General features: G+C 39.1%; 1 protein-coding gene across 2 annotated transcripts in view; it reads left to right on the top strand.

Annotated features, from left to right (window-relative positions):
• The window catches only part of lamb2l (laminin, beta 2-like), a 49,295-nt gene that overhangs the window by 32,787 nt on the left and 1,138 nt on the right, over nt 1–15,370 (top strand). For both annotated transcript variants that reach the window (XM_066670297.1, XM_066670299.1), the window contains exons 17-34: nt 321–442; nt 2,528–2,648; nt 3,356–3,548; nt 4,080–4,223; nt 4,857–5,088; nt 5,188–5,351; nt 5,753–5,977; nt 7,851–8,065; nt 8,155–8,251; nt 9,416–9,788; nt 10,746–10,930; nt 12,009–12,256; nt 12,578–12,793; nt 13,137–13,281; nt 13,404–13,611; nt 14,043–14,184; nt 14,596–14,772; nt 14,856–15,015. In XM_066670297.1, coding sequence (XP_066526394.1) covers nt 321–442; nt 2,528–2,648; nt 3,356–3,548; nt 4,080–4,223; nt 4,857–5,088; nt 5,188–5,351; nt 5,753–5,977; nt 7,851–8,065; nt 8,155–8,251; nt 9,416–9,788; nt 10,746–10,930; nt 12,009–12,256; nt 12,578–12,793; nt 13,137–13,281; nt 13,404–13,611; nt 14,043–14,184; nt 14,596–14,772; nt 14,856–15,015 — 3,367 coding nt within the window. The remainder of the gene's footprint in view (nt 1–320; nt 443–2,527; nt 2,649–3,355; nt 3,549–4,079; nt 4,224–4,856; nt 5,089–5,187; nt 5,352–5,752; nt 5,978–7,850; nt 8,066–8,154; nt 8,252–9,415; nt 9,789–10,745; nt 10,931–12,008; nt 12,257–12,577; nt 12,794–13,136; nt 13,282–13,403; nt 13,612–14,042; nt 14,185–14,595; nt 14,773–14,855; nt 15,016–15,370) is intronic.

Here is a 15,370-nt window from a genome sequence, read left to right as displayed (position 1 = left end):
AGGAAAAACCTATTACATGAATTTGACAATAATACTTGGGAATAATGTCATATCTTAGACACTAGTTAAACTACGAATAGATTATAAATAAAAAGGTATTTTCATTTTAGTAAATGCATGGACGTATTTTTGCTTAATGTATTAAAAAGTAACAGTGACATTATATAGTTAATTATTATATAGAGTCTAGACGTTATGGTATATTTGATTTCCTATTTTTAATTTAAAAATCAATATAACATGTTGAAAAAAATAATGAAACTACAGTATGCTATTTAGACCTTCTTATAAAATATATGTTAATGACATGTTGAAAACAGTCCACAGAAGATTGGGAGGCCATTGTGAGCATTACATCAGTATTGTTGCCCACCAGCCCTCGTTGTGGGAACCTACTGCCCACTGAGCAGATGTACACTGTCACCCTGCCCCACCACAAGAGGTAAATTTAGATGTTTTTAGAGCAATTTGTGTCAGTGCATCTGTATTTCTGAGTCTTTATGTTTTGCATATAACTGTGTGTGTACACAGCAAATTCACAGGTTTTAAATCAACACAATTATTGTTAAATTAGCACTGAGAGTGTTGACAAGTTTACATTTTTACACTAATGGTGTGGATTTAACACTGGTGAATTTGCTGTGTATTGTAAGTTGTATGGGTGTATGTGTTTGTCTGTGATTATATTATCCATTGCTGTAATGGTTCTAAACTAAAACTGAAATCTGTGGTTCCTCTTCCTGCTGAGAACATTGTGACTGCACAAAAAGCTGCCATGTTTTCTGAGAAAGTTGCTATTTCAATTTCATTAAGAGAAATCTTGTAACTACAGTGGCTTTGTGTTTGGTCAGCCACTCAAATTAGTGGTAACCTTGAAAACTGACTGATGGTTAGATTTCGGTTTAAATTTAATTTGCTTGCAAAATATATACCTATATTAAATTTGATGCCATCAACACGTTACAAATGATTTGGGACAGCACCTCAACCACTGTGTGGCCTTGTCTTTTAAAAACAATGTACACTCTTTTACCACTCTGAAGCTTTTGTTAACTTTCCAGCACAATAGAGTGTGTTTGTATGTGTTGTTGTAAAATGAATAATTGGATCTTTTGCTAAGATGTAGGAGTCCGGCAATGCCTGCATTCAGGGCAAATGATACTGAGGCTGTAAATCTTCTTTAGCAAACACAGAGTGAATTAAAACAACTCTCTCTCAGAGCCCAAAGGGTGAGGTGAGTTGGGAGAGTTTGATTTGTTCATGTGTGGTGTGTGTGTTGACGTGAAGCAGGTAAATTCAGTATTGGTACTCAATATAACAAAACCAGTGAGAGGGGTCATTTAAGTGAAATATATCTGTACAGAAGCTTGATTATTAACTGTGACATGAATATCAACAACTTGTGCAACTTGTGATTCATACTGTTTCTGTGATATCATATAGTTATTATATGTAATTTTATTGTTATTTTAAGTATTATTCATTCATTCATTGTCTATAACCGCTTATCCAGTTCAGGGTCAAGGTAGGTCAGGAGCCTACCCGGAATCATTGGGCGCAAGGCAGGAATGCACCCTGGAGGGGGCGCTAGTTCTTCACAGGGCAACACACACACTCACATTCTGAACTCATTCATTCATTCATTGTCTATAACCGCTTATCCAGTTCAGGGTCATGGTAGGTCCAGAGCCTACCCGGAATCACTGGGCGCAAGGCAGGACTGCACACTGGAGGGGTCGCCAGGCCTTCACAGGGCAACACACACACACACACACACACACATTCTGAACTATTATTTATAATTATAATAATCTTAAGTGGCATTTTGGGAGCTATTTGGCTGAGTATTTATGTGTTTTCCTCAGCTCCGGATGTGTGTGTGTTACTGCTTCACTAGACTGTGTTTCCTACTGCTACTGCGTCCTGCTGATACGGATTCAGGCAGATCCAATTAGTCGCTTGAACTGAAAATGGGCCACAAAGCCAAGAAAACAGTGTGTGGCTTTATAAGGTTTCAGGTCTTGATTCTCAGACTGAGCTTTATGCTGACTTGCCAACTGGAGCCAATGGTTATGTTGAGCTCTTTAAATGTACTTACAATGTGCAGCACATATCAGCAACTGTGGCTACATTGAATTTTCAAAATATCATGAGATTTATGTTCATTGTTGTGCACTGTGATGTGTTTGGAGATGGAATTTACAGCATATGCATTGGTTGCAGTTGAAAACAAGAAGCTCTACAAATGCCTCTATTTATTTATTTTAATTATATATATTTGTTAAAATTTGTGACCAGTAACTACATAAGTTTAGGTCTTTCCTGCACCACTGCATAATAGTAGCTGCCGCTTACACAAACTAGTAGCTCCCACAGACTATTACTGGTTAATGACAGTGACAGACTTACCACTGAACTCCAGCTGCCACTCACATTCAGCTGCCATTATCTGACTGGCAGGTGTCACTAAATTCCTGACTGTTATGTTATTTTTATTACTTATTAACTATCTATGAAATTTTGGCAGGTATATCCAGATGCCTCGACCTTTCTGTTTCGAACCCAGCAATCGCTATGTGATCTCCATTCGCTTCCAGCGCCATGGTGTCTCTTACAGGCACCTCACTGCCTACATCCTTATCGACTCGGTAAGAACTACTGCATTGCAGACAGCATTCCATCATTAGAGCAAACACTTTTGACTTCAAACCTAATTCAGTGAAGTATGGGAAAATCTCATTTTGTGGGTATATCCGAGCAATGGCTGCAATTTATCATTCTATATAAAGGAACGCAGATTTAGTTAAATGTTATTTAATGTTAAAATACATGTGATGTACTGACAGTAGAGCCCCATAGTTATGTGAATAATAGAGCATATTTTTAATGATATAGTCCTTGTATGTAGCAGTCTCTCGCCATCTTGTGGTTAGAAAAAAATAGATTCTGCCCGGCCTGCCATTTTTCAGGTTTTTAGCCACCCTTGCATTAAGTATTTTAATTTAACCTGGATGAGCAGTATTATTATACTATTGTATATCATGGTACAGCATAGTGAGTAAGAATTTGCTTAACATTTTAACAGGCACATGGTAAAATACTTGTAAAACAAAAACAGTTATGGGAAATCATTCTGTTTGGATCATATTTTGATTCGTTTTGATTATTGATTTACAGAAAAGTTATTGATTTGATGTAGTCTGTTAGATCAGATCATGATTATTTTAACAAATATAAATGTCTGTCTGAACCTGCATATTTAAATGACTTGTAAAATCTTACATAGCATCTCTCTCTCTCTCTCTCTCTCTCTCTCTCTCTCTCTCTCTCTCTCTCTCTCTCTCACTCTCTCTAGCTGGTTTTGATGCCCAAGTATGAGGAGCTGCCTGGGTTTCAGGGTAGTGACCCCTTGGCACAGCATCGGAGGGAGGACATGGTGCACTACATGTGTGCGGAGTCCTTTATGGCCGCACCCATGCCTCCACTGGCAGAGATGTGCATCAAACTCATCTGTAGCATCTCCTCTGTGATCAACAATGGAGCACTGGGTGAGCCCTCAATGGCAGAGAGATTAATACATATTCTTTAAAGTGTTTTGATTCAAAAGAATTACAAAAAAAAGTATGTTTGAAATATGCACAAAGGGTCTCTCAGTGCTTCTCATTCTGTCAGCTATGAGTTCTAAGGGAACCTTTTGAAAATAACATACAGTAATATGCAGTATAAAATTTTATATAAGATTCTTCCCATTTTTGTGTAGTATTTAACAGTTCATCCATTTTATAAGTGCTACTTTGTAAGTGTGTACTTAGCCAAACCAATATGTGCCAAAAAAACTGATAAAGATAAAATGCATACATAAAACTATGAAAAACTTAACTTAATATTGGCCAGTACTAAAATCAATATCTGAATTTTTGCACCCCAAATAAAAGCTCATACAGTATTATTGTATAAGTGGAAAAGACCCTGAGTTAGTTTCCTGTTTTGTAAATGTTCAGGTCTTTATACTATTATTGGAATCATGATTGTGTTGGAGCTAACTCCATCTTTATCTTTTCTGGTTTTGTTCTCTTTAGCTTGTGAATGTGACCGCTTGGGTTCACTTAGTGAAGAATGTGATATGGTGGGAGGGCAGTGTCGCTGTAAACCCAATGTAATTGGCCGTAAATGTGACCAGTGTGCACCAAGAACATACAGATTTGGACCTGAAGGCTGTACTGGTAAGAAACTTAGTCCAGGAGACCCTGTTCTAAACAGCTGTGTGTTTTCTCAAGTGTAACATACCTGACTCAATACCGAGCTTATTGGTTAATTTGTGACTTAATTCAAGGTTTTGGAGCACTGCAGTAGAAATATGTAATTTTTCGTTGTGAAAAGAATTTTGTAAAATCAGTAGTGTTTCAGACATTCTTTATGAGCTGTGTGACTATAATACGTAAATATTTATGACATGGTCTGGAAAACTCCTAAATCTAGACCCCAAAACCGCTGACCCTTGATTTACAATTTCAGGCTCACAGCAGCACATGCATTAATTTTCTTCCTGGCTCAGTAATCCTCTTTCTGTCAGTTTTAATAAAAACATATTGCAGCTTCATTTAACTGAATCAGAAAACCTTTCAGAGCCTTGGAGCCACAACTAAGAGTAGAAACCTTTCTACAGGGACTTAAGGCCTCTGTAAAGTTCCATGAGTGACAGCTGACAGATTCTAATAAATGTTACACTCGATAATATTAGCTCAATATTATTGTGGGGTTAATGGAATATTTTTTCATATGTATTAATGTATTAACAGTACACAAATGTCTTGTAAAATTGTTAATCCTCAAAATACTCACTGTGCTCACCTCAGCATGTGATTGCCACATTGACGGTTCAGCAGCACATCAATGTGACCCTAGAACAGGGCAGTGCCCATGTAATTCTGGAGCCTATGGCCGTCAATGCTCTAATTGCCAGCCCGGTTACTGGGGCTTCCCCAACTGCAGACCATGTCAGTGCAATGGACACACGGAAAGATGTGATCCACATAATGGCATCTGCCTCCAGTGCAGAGACCACACAGCAGGACATCAATGTGAGAGGTCAGTCACAAAATTCAAATGCAGTTCATTGGCTTCATCTGATAATGCATTATAAATTAAATTCCATATCACACAGCATCCTGTATTTCTGTGCTTTAGGTGTATGAAAGGTTTCTATGGTAACCCTGTGCTGGGTTCAGGGGAGCACTGCCGTCCCTGTCCATGTCCAGGCAACCCAGGCAGTGGTCACTCCAATGGAGATTCCTGTCACATGGAGCCTGCTTCCAACCAGATCATTTGTCACTGCAAGCTGGGATACACAGGTCAGCTTTGTTAAATATAATTATAAGTATTTACAAGTATAATATAAGTATATTTATATTACAAACATCAATGTGAGTAATAATATAATAATAATATAACAATGAAATGAAAATTATTTGCTATATTAAAATGTTTTCAGCATGAAAAGACAATTACACCCACGATTATTGCTAGACACAATCAAACTAAAAGAAAATATGCTTGATATATGTGGACATAGTTTGTTTATTTGAAATTGGTTAAATCAACTAAGCATCACTTAGTATAACAAACAAATACAATTTTAGTGAACTAAATATTGAGATTTTGAAGTCAGGACTTTCTGCCTACTTTATCTTGTGCTTTCTAATAATTTTGATGCATTATTTTATTGTAATTGTCATGACATTGCATTTATCAGGACCTCGCTGTGACCACTGTGCCCCTGGTTACTATGGAAACCCAGAGCAGAATGGTGGGGAATGTCGGCCGTGTCAGTGTAATGGAAACATAGATGCAGATGACCCGGGCTCATGTGACCCTCGTACAGGCCAATGCCTCAAGTGCCTCTACAACACTGATGGGTCATACTGCTCCGAGTGCAAGACAGGTTATTATGGCAGTGCACTAGCCAGAGACTGCAGGCGTAAGTACATCTACATAATCTTCTGTATGTAAAATGCTTCTTGTCATGTAGGTATCACATAACCTGCGTTGCATTTAGTATTTGTGAATCTGCTTCATGGTATATACAGGGGTTGGACAATGAAACTGAAACACCTGACATTTTAGTGTGGGAAGTTTCATGGCTAAATTGAACCAGCCTGGTGGCCAGTCTTCATTAACTGCACATTGCACCAGTAAGAGCAGAGTGTGAAGGTTCAATTAGCAAAGGGTAAGAGCATTATGTTGGTGCACGTCTTGCTGGCACATCTTGCTGGCATTCCCTTGGCCCAATACTTGTGCTAAATGGGCACGTCACTGCCAAGGACTACCGAACAATTCTGGAGGTTTGGTTTGATGAACATGAACGTGAAGTTGAACATCTCCCATGGCCTGCACAGTCACCAGATCTAAATATTATTGAGCCACTTTGGGGTGTTTTGGAGGAGCGAGTCAGGAAACGTTTTCCTCCACCAGCATCACGTAGTGACTTGGCCACTATCCTGCAAGAAGAATGGCTTAAAATCCCTCTGACCACTGTGCAGGACTTGTATATGTCATTCCCAAGACGAACTGATGCTGTATTGGCCGCAAAAGGAGGCCCTACACCATACTAATAAATTATTGTGGTCTAAAACCAGGTATTTCACTTTCATTGTCCAACCCCTGTATCAGTATATATATATGTATACTGATTAGCTCATATACATCATATTTTTACATTTCATAGTGTGACAAATGACAAGGACAGTATTTTTGGGCAAATAAAATAAATGCAAAAAATAATATATAGCATAATCTCTTCTTCTCCTCTCAAATAAAATATATATCATTTTTAATTCTACAACCTGCATTTTGAAAGAAATTCTTCACTTTTTCCAATGCATGAAATAATGAATGCTTACCTAACCCAAACATTAAATCATATTTTGAGGGTGGAATAGATAGAGTATATTCTCTCTGACACTGAACCAACCTGGACTAGCACTGACAAACAAATAAAAAATAAATACAAAACTAAATAATATATTTTAATGTACTTATATTTAGATAATAATCTGTGGTGACAAATTATTATCAAAGCAATAATCAGCCAGTTTTACCAATGATATTTCTTGATACTGTTCTAGATATTTAAGAGGTCTTTTACTAAAGGCTTAAATGTGGTCAAGTATGAATTGGGTTAGTCAGGGATTACAAAGCAATTGGATTGTTCTTGTGAGTTGCATTTTGTAGGAAAAAAAAGCAAAAAATAGTAAATCATCACTTTCATAACTGCTGTTCACTTTTTTTATGTGTGTGTTTTGGTGTTCATATTTATTCTTCACATGGAACTGGTGGTACTGAGCATGCATTAACGGTGCCAGTGGGGCTAGGTACAGCCTTAGTCACCAGGGAGGCCAGTGTAGAGTTACGATTGGTGATGGTAAAGGGTAAGGTAGGACTGTAAAGCTGGCTTTGAGGGGGCTGGGTCTGGGAGGCCAGACTTCTGAAGCCTTCTGAAGGTGTTTTGGGCTTAATTCAGCGAAACACCAACGAGAAGAGGTGCCTGCCTGATGACCCCTGTGAAGTGCTAGTGATACAGTGGGTGCTTTGGGTACTCATTTGATGGGCTCAATGAATAACCGTAGATGTTAAGAATAGCTGGTTGCCGATCAGATCATAAACAGCCACAGCAACCTTAATGTTGAGGTGTAGGATTCAACAGGATACAGGTAGGTGGCTGCAGGTAGGAAGAAAATGTGGTGGGCCCTATATGAAGCTGTAATGCATTGGCATTATCTTGTGTATGATTATAATTTAGGCACAAATATCCATTCCTGATATCCTCATGTTTGATGTGTATGTCTTTGCAGGCTGCACATGTATGTCTTTGGGAACGCAGCAGACCTACTGCAGTGATGGCTCCTGTTACTGTGACAAGCAGACAGGAGCATGTCCCTGCAGGAACAATGTTGAAGGACACAACTGTGACCAGTGTACACAAAATCACTGGAACCTGGGCATGGAGCAGGGCTGTGAAGCCTGCCAATGTCACCCACAAAACTCCCTCAGCCAACACTGCAACCTGGTATAATTAACAGTCATCTGCATCATATTTACTGATCATTTAATAAATGATTTCTCACTCACCATTTGTCCTGTTTTCCCTGTGTTTAGATCAGCGGTCAGTGTCACTGCAAGCCTGGCTTTGGAGGTCAGAAGTGTACTGAGTGTGAGGCACTTCACTGGGGGGATCCAAACTTACGCTGTGAGGGTAAGAAAAAATTGGCATGTGCATATGTTCTGGTTTAGGTGCAACCAATTACCTTCAGAAGTCATGTGCTTAGTCAAATGAAGTCCACCTATGCATTCTAAGGGTCAGAGTCTGCAACACCATAAAGCAAGAGGCACCACTAACCAAACAACACCATGAAGACCAAGGAGATCTCCAAACAAGTCAGGGACAAAGTTGTGGAGAAGTACAAGTCAGATCAAATGGACATGGTATTACAACAAACCTGCCAAGAGAGGGCCACCAATCAAAACTCTCAGACCGGGCAAGGAGGACATTAATTGTTGAGTTGAATAATTGAGTTTGCCACAAAGCATGTGGGAGACTCCCCAAATGTATGGAGGAAGGTGCTCTGGTCAGATGAGACCAAAATGTAACTTTTCTGCCACCAAAGAAAACTCCATGTCTGGCGCAAAACCAACACATCTCATCACCCCAAGAACACCATCCCCACAGTCAAACATGGTGGTGGTAGCATCATACAATTGAGATGTTTATCAGAGGCAGGGACTAGGAAACTGGTTTGGAGTTGAGGGGAAGATGGATGGTGCTAAATGCAGGGATATTCTTGAGCAAAACCTTTTTCGGTCTGTCAGTGATCTGAGACTGGGAGGGAGTTTCACCTTCTAAAAGGACAATGACCTAAAACATACTGCTAAAACAACACTCAAGTGTTTTAAGGGGGAAAGTGTAAATGTATTGGTATGGCCTAGTCAAAGCACAGATTATAATCCAACTAATAATCTGTAGTCAGACTTGAAGATTGCTGTTCACCAGTGGAAAACACATAACTTGACGGAGTTGGAGCAGTTTTGCCTTGAGGAATGGGCAAAAATTCCAGTGGCAAGCTCATTGCAGCTTCAATTGCCACAAAAGGTGGCTCTACAAAGTACTGATTTTAGTTATGCACACTGAAGTTTTGTTATTTTGTCCTATATGTTGTTTGCTCCATACATTTAGCAGGTTGATAACTGATAATGCTTGACAGCTTGATAATTATAGCCACTGGTTATTATAAAATGTAATAACTGTTAGTAAAATCTGATACTGTATCTGTTTTCACTTTCTCTCTATCTCTCTCTCTATCATTTTTTTATTTTTTATTTTTTATTTTTTATTTTATCTCCACTTCGTGTGTTTGAGCAGAGTGTAGGTGTAACCCACTGGGTGCAGAGGCTTATCAGTGTAACAGCAGCACTGGAATGTGTTCATGCAGAGAGGGCATAAGTGGGCGCCACTGTAACGAGTGTGCTCGGAGTTTTACTGGACACTTCCCCAAGTGTGTGGCCTGCCACCCTTGCTTCAAGCTGTGGGATGACATTGTGTGCCAGCTCCAGCGCAATTTGGACAATATCCGAGATGTAATCGACAAGTTCCTGAAGACAGGCACAATGCCTGGTGTTAGTAACAAGCGAGTACAAGAACTGGAGAAGAAGCTGGCAGAGGTCCAGGACCTGCTGAACGCCGGAGATAGTGAGAGAATGTACCGGAATATCAGCCTTGCCATTGAGGAACTGAGGTAATGTAGACTGAATTACATTTAAAGGGGGGAGACATTTACAGGACAATTTCTCACCCCCACAATGCCAATCTTTACATAATATGCGTACTTATATATGTCTTTTTACCTCGTTTTAGTATAATTATGAATATATATTTCATATGTATGATTAATCCTGGTTCAGTTATTAGCTGCTTTTAAACATTGTATATATACTTTCTGATTACTGAGAGACAGTAGGTCATTATTATGGATTCACATGTGATAAATATGAAATATGAAGCTTTTTTCATTACTATGAGATGTTGGGTGAACAGGTGTGAGCGATCCAGAAATATTTCCACATGGGCATACTGTAAAAGTTGGTGGATAGAATTTAATAATCTCCCTTGCATATTGACACCACAATTTATTGAAATAAACAATCCCTCCAGCTCAGTCGGTCAAACTCCTTTAAATGTCGCAGAGTTATCCTCGGCTGTATATGATATAATCCAGTGTATTATCCAGTGAATGAACATTAGCAAGCATGATATTTGGAATTGAGGACTTGCTTAATTTGGCCCTTAGTCTAGCCTGCACCCTTCCATGCCTCCCCCACTTCCGTGTCTTGTAGCACAGCTTTTGGTGCTTACTTTCCAGCATACAATACTTTCAGGCAAGGCTGTGCTCTCATGGGCACCTAATGGTTGCAAACCAATCATGAAAATTTGGGTTAGCTCTCATTCTCACTGTGTGTTGGTCAGTTAAATAAATGTTCAAGAGAAACGACAAATCAGATTATTGTTTTAATTGCATTTTTAGTATTTTAATATATTAAGGATCACTTCAGGGGGGTACCCTTTAGTACACTTTCCATTTGTCATAAAAGTTTACTGGCATGTAAATGTGCTCTGAGTTTCACAGGGTTTCAGTCATCTAAATGCTTCAAAGCATGTTAAAAAATGTTATTTACTCTAAATGTTCTTGGTTCAGGATTGAGATTTCTGTGACTGATGGCCGTTTGATGGGCATAGACAGAGAGTTAAATGACACTACAGAGCAAGACATTATGCAGAAAAGGAATATTACTTCAATGGAGCAGGAACTCAGAGACCTTAACAAGACCCTGGCCCAACGGCACAGAGACCTGGAAAACTACACCACCGCTGGACTCGCAGGTACATTAATGAGGTGGACTTATTTTTTTCCCATGTTCTGGCAGTGAATGCAATTACTCACTTACTATCTCTGGGGGAGTAGTAGACGGTTTTTTATCACTGGGTGGGTCTGACAGCCACATCACTAGCTATTCGCTGCATTCATTAGCTAACATACCACAGTGTTTTAGATTGTCTGTCCAAGCACTTTGTTGTATCCAATGACAATGTAATACCAAATTTGGAAATTCTAAATTGCACCAACTGTATCTTTTATGCTTTTGTGTGGATTACTGCAAATACTTTTATAAATCTTTATATCAGTTATGCTGACGGCAAGGTGTAGCAACAGCATCGCAGGCATAAAGTTGCGGGTTTGAGACCTGCCTCAAGTCAATAAATCAATCAAATATTAGTTATATAGTGCTTTTCACAACAGAAAGTCATCACAAAGCATCTTTACTGAGATGTCAGTCCAAGCTTTATAAGCCAATGGTGACGGTGGCAAGGAAAAACTCCTTCAGTGCACAAGGAAGAAACCTTGGAAGGAACCAAGGCTCATAAGGGAGAACCCATCCTCGTCTGGGTGACACCAGAGAGCACAACAAATAATAAAACAGAAGTAGAAGTGAACAGATAGAGATAATGAGGTAAAGTGGAGGTAAAATATTACGTAGGTGGTCAGTGACTCAAACACAAAGGTCTCTGTCTGAAAGGAGTTTGTTGTGTCCCGTGTCTGTGTGGGTTTCCACTAGATGCTCTGGTTTCCTCCCACAGTCTAAAGACTCATGCGGGTTAGTTCAATGGGCATTCAAAGGTGTCCATAGGTTTGACTCTGTAAGTGTATGTGTGAGTGTGGTACCCAGTGATGGCATGGCACCCCGTCCAGGGTGTGTCTCTACCTTTTGCCTGGTGATTCCAGGTGGACACATGACCCACCGCGACCTTGAAAAGGATAAAACGGTTACAGAACATTAAAGAAGAGTTATGTGGATATAGGCTCTGACAGAAATTCTTCATATCTCATTTGCTCAGGTAAAACGAATTCTGGTTTTGACAATATACTGAAAATATTGATGTCCATTCTGCTTGTGTCCAGATAAGTTTGAGAAGATAAAGAGATACTACCAGCAGTCCTTGGATGCTGAGCAGCAGTGTAATGCCTCTGTGTATGGGCCTAGAAGCCCTGTAGAACAATCTCAAGACACTCGCAATCTCACTGAGACTCTGCTAAAGCAAAATAAAGACCAGCTTCTACGCACAGTCACAGCTCAGAACAAGTCCCTCTCTGAACTAGAAAAGAAAGCACAAGAGGCGACTGACAAACTCCATCTCCTTAGCCACAAGGTAAACGCTTTCTGCTCCATATTGAGAGAATATTCCAAGCATGGAATGCATTGATGAATTCCACTAAAAAAATCAACACTAAATTAAATAAAATTGAATATAGTTTTTTTATCTTTGAAAAAACAAAAGTATTTGTATTAAATGATATTTTGTAAAATCTAGTGAGAGAGAGGAAATTAGCCTTTAGGGATTTAAAAAAAAAGGCCAGGTGTCTCCAGGCTTTTGACAAGGAGGGTATACGTGTAAATCTGTTTCTTTAGTGGACAGAGTATAGTGGATATTAAATTTAATATTTCTTTTGCAATTTGTGTTTCTTCACAGGTGTGTGGCAACAGTGGCAATGTGAGTTCTAATGGTACATGTCCAGACAGCTCTTGTGGAGGTGTTGGATGTAAGGATAGTAATGGTACTATGCTGTGTGGAGGACCACTCTGTAACGGTACTGTTGGGGCCTCACTCAGGGCACTGCGGGATGTTGATATGGTGACCAAGAACCTGACAGCTGCCAGTGATGACCTCACGAACATGGCCAAGAAGGTGTGTGTGGAATGTAATAAGACAAATTCATACATACACTGTTAAAGCCAGTCATTCCAACCAAACCAGTATACTACTATGTAAGTTTCTACTGCTGTTTAGGGGGTTATTTTCTTTTTTGCAGATTCAATGTAAACAAGCACAAAGATGATTTTTATGTTCAAAGCACAGTGGTGCAACTGGTAGTGTTGCTGTCACACAGCTTAACACAGTGTGTTCTGACCCTGTGATTTTGGGAAGGCTCCAGACCCACAGCAAAACCGAAAAGGATGAAACGGATGAATCTGTGTATCTCTGTATTGCATGTACACTATGTTAAACTTGCTTGTAATTTTTGTCATAGCTGCAGAACATTGCCACACTCACTCAGAATGTGAAAACACAAGCCAAGAACACACTGGACAAAGCCCAGAAGAAGAAAGAGCTGTTTGAAAAATCTAATAAGAAACTGAAGGATTTCATACAGAAGATCAAAGACTTTTTGACTGGTCAGTGTTTGGTCCTTCTAACTCACCTTCACCTACATTGTCTCGTTTATTAAATGTTATAAGCTACAGCATGTGTATTTTCATGAAAGAGATTAAGTGTGCTTGCCACTTACTATGTTTAGAGGAAGGAGCAGACCCAGAGAGCATAGAAAAAGTAGCCCAGCAAGTTCTGGCCATCCAGCTGCCTGTTAACCGGACTCTCCTGGATAATGTGATGCAGCAGATCAAAGACAGCATTGCCAACCTCACTGATGTGGAGAGAGTCTTCAACCAAACGTCTGAGCAGCTGGCCAAGGCCAAGGATCTACTCAAAAGAGCTCAGAACGCCAAGTAAGAAAGAGAGAGAAACAGAATATTTTCTTCCCTGATAAACCATGGGTGTTATGTACAAAACCGTAATATTAGCCTACATGTGCTACTTACATGCATATGATTATATGAATAAACATACAGTAGCATTTAACCTTTTAAACCCTGCACCTCACTATTGCAGTCCAGTTGGTATACCGGCCATGTGTAAGAATATATGCACACATATGTCGATTTTAGAGTGGCACCTTGGTGCAATAAGTAGTGTCACTGTTACACAGCTCCACGGTCCTGGGGTTGTGGGCTTGAGCCCCACTTTAGGTGGATGCCTGTGAGGAGTTTGGTGTGTTCTCCCCAAGTCTGTGTGGGTTTCCTTCAGGTGCTCTGTGACCAGGTACATGAATATATTCCACTCTCTGTGTTTGTGTGTGTGTGTGTGTGTGTGTGTGTAGAACAGAAGCAGAGGGAATTGCTGATGCCATCAATAAGACTAAAGAAGCCCTGAACGCCACTGAGGAGGCTATAAAGAAGGCAGATAAGGCTATAGAGATAGCTATGGAAAACCTCAAAGCCACCCAAAATGCCACAGCCACGGTAGGTTGTACTTTTTTGATTTGGGTGTTTCCTCATTTGCATGTGCATGCATGCGTGTGTTTTTCAGAACTTTTCAAACATATAGACACTTTTCCAGTGCCACCTGTATCTATAATCTGTATCCATCTATATATATATATATATATATATATATATATATATATATATATATATATATATATATATATATATATATATATATCATACATATAATCAAGATGCCACCATGTGAGCTGTATGAACATGAATGTTCTACATGTAATAATGAACTGTGCTTAAATATATATATATATATATATAAAATGTAATTTAGGGCTGCTTAAAAACATCCATGTTTCTGAGCAAAATTCACGCAAAGAATATACATTCATTTCATCATATTTCTTATTCCATTCACTCTTTTTTAACCAGGTGGAGGACAAACTTGCAAGCCTAGAGCAGAACTTGGACAATGTGATGATGCGATTGTCCAATTTATCGGATGGGGTGGAGATGTTAAAGAATATGACTGAGCAGAACAGGCAACATGCACAGGAGGCCAAGGCTCTAGCAGACAATGCCACTGAGGCTGCTTCTGAACTAAGCAATGTTTGTCTTTTACGCATGTGTTTCTTATATGTAAAATAGTTGTTTTTACATTAAATTTATATGTGCATATGTTTGTGCCTCAGGAAATGTCAGAAGCTGAGAGCCAATATAAGAAGCTAAAAGATAAAGTTGACTCTTTGGAAGGAGCTGGTGGAGGCAATATCAACCAAAGGGTATTAGACATTAAGAACGAGGCAGAGGTGCTTCTGAAGAAAGCCACCAAGGACTTGGAAACACTTAAGAGTATGTGTTTAAGATAAGATGATCCCAATTACAGATAGATGATAATTACTAAATGAAAACTGTCAGTCTCTTACAACAAACAGTAAAGAATGAACTTTCTATGCATTGCACTAGAGTTTTTAAAAAGCTTGTAATATGCCAGTGAATTATTGGTTTAGTTTATTCCTAAAAACTTCCTCTGTATTTTTCTGTACAGTCATCAGCTATCTTGCCAAAAATACAGTATTACAAATAATAATAAACATATATAAAGCTATTTTGAATGTAGTTGCTTAGGTTAAGTATTGACTGTAAAAACAAAACAGCAATTTTACCTGAATTCCATTGGGAGCAACAAAAGAGCTAAACTGCAGCA

The sequence above is a fragment of the Hoplias malabaricus genome, chromosome 5 (assembly GCF_029633855.1).
Source record: "Hoplias malabaricus isolate fHopMal1 chromosome 5, fHopMal1.hap1, whole genome shotgun sequence".
Lineage (NCBI taxonomy): Eukaryota > Metazoa > Chordata > Actinopteri > Characiformes > Erythrinidae > Hoplias > Hoplias malabaricus.
The sequence above is the reverse complement of the archived record's forward strand: the minus strand, read 5'-3'. Positions and strand labels throughout refer to the sequence as shown.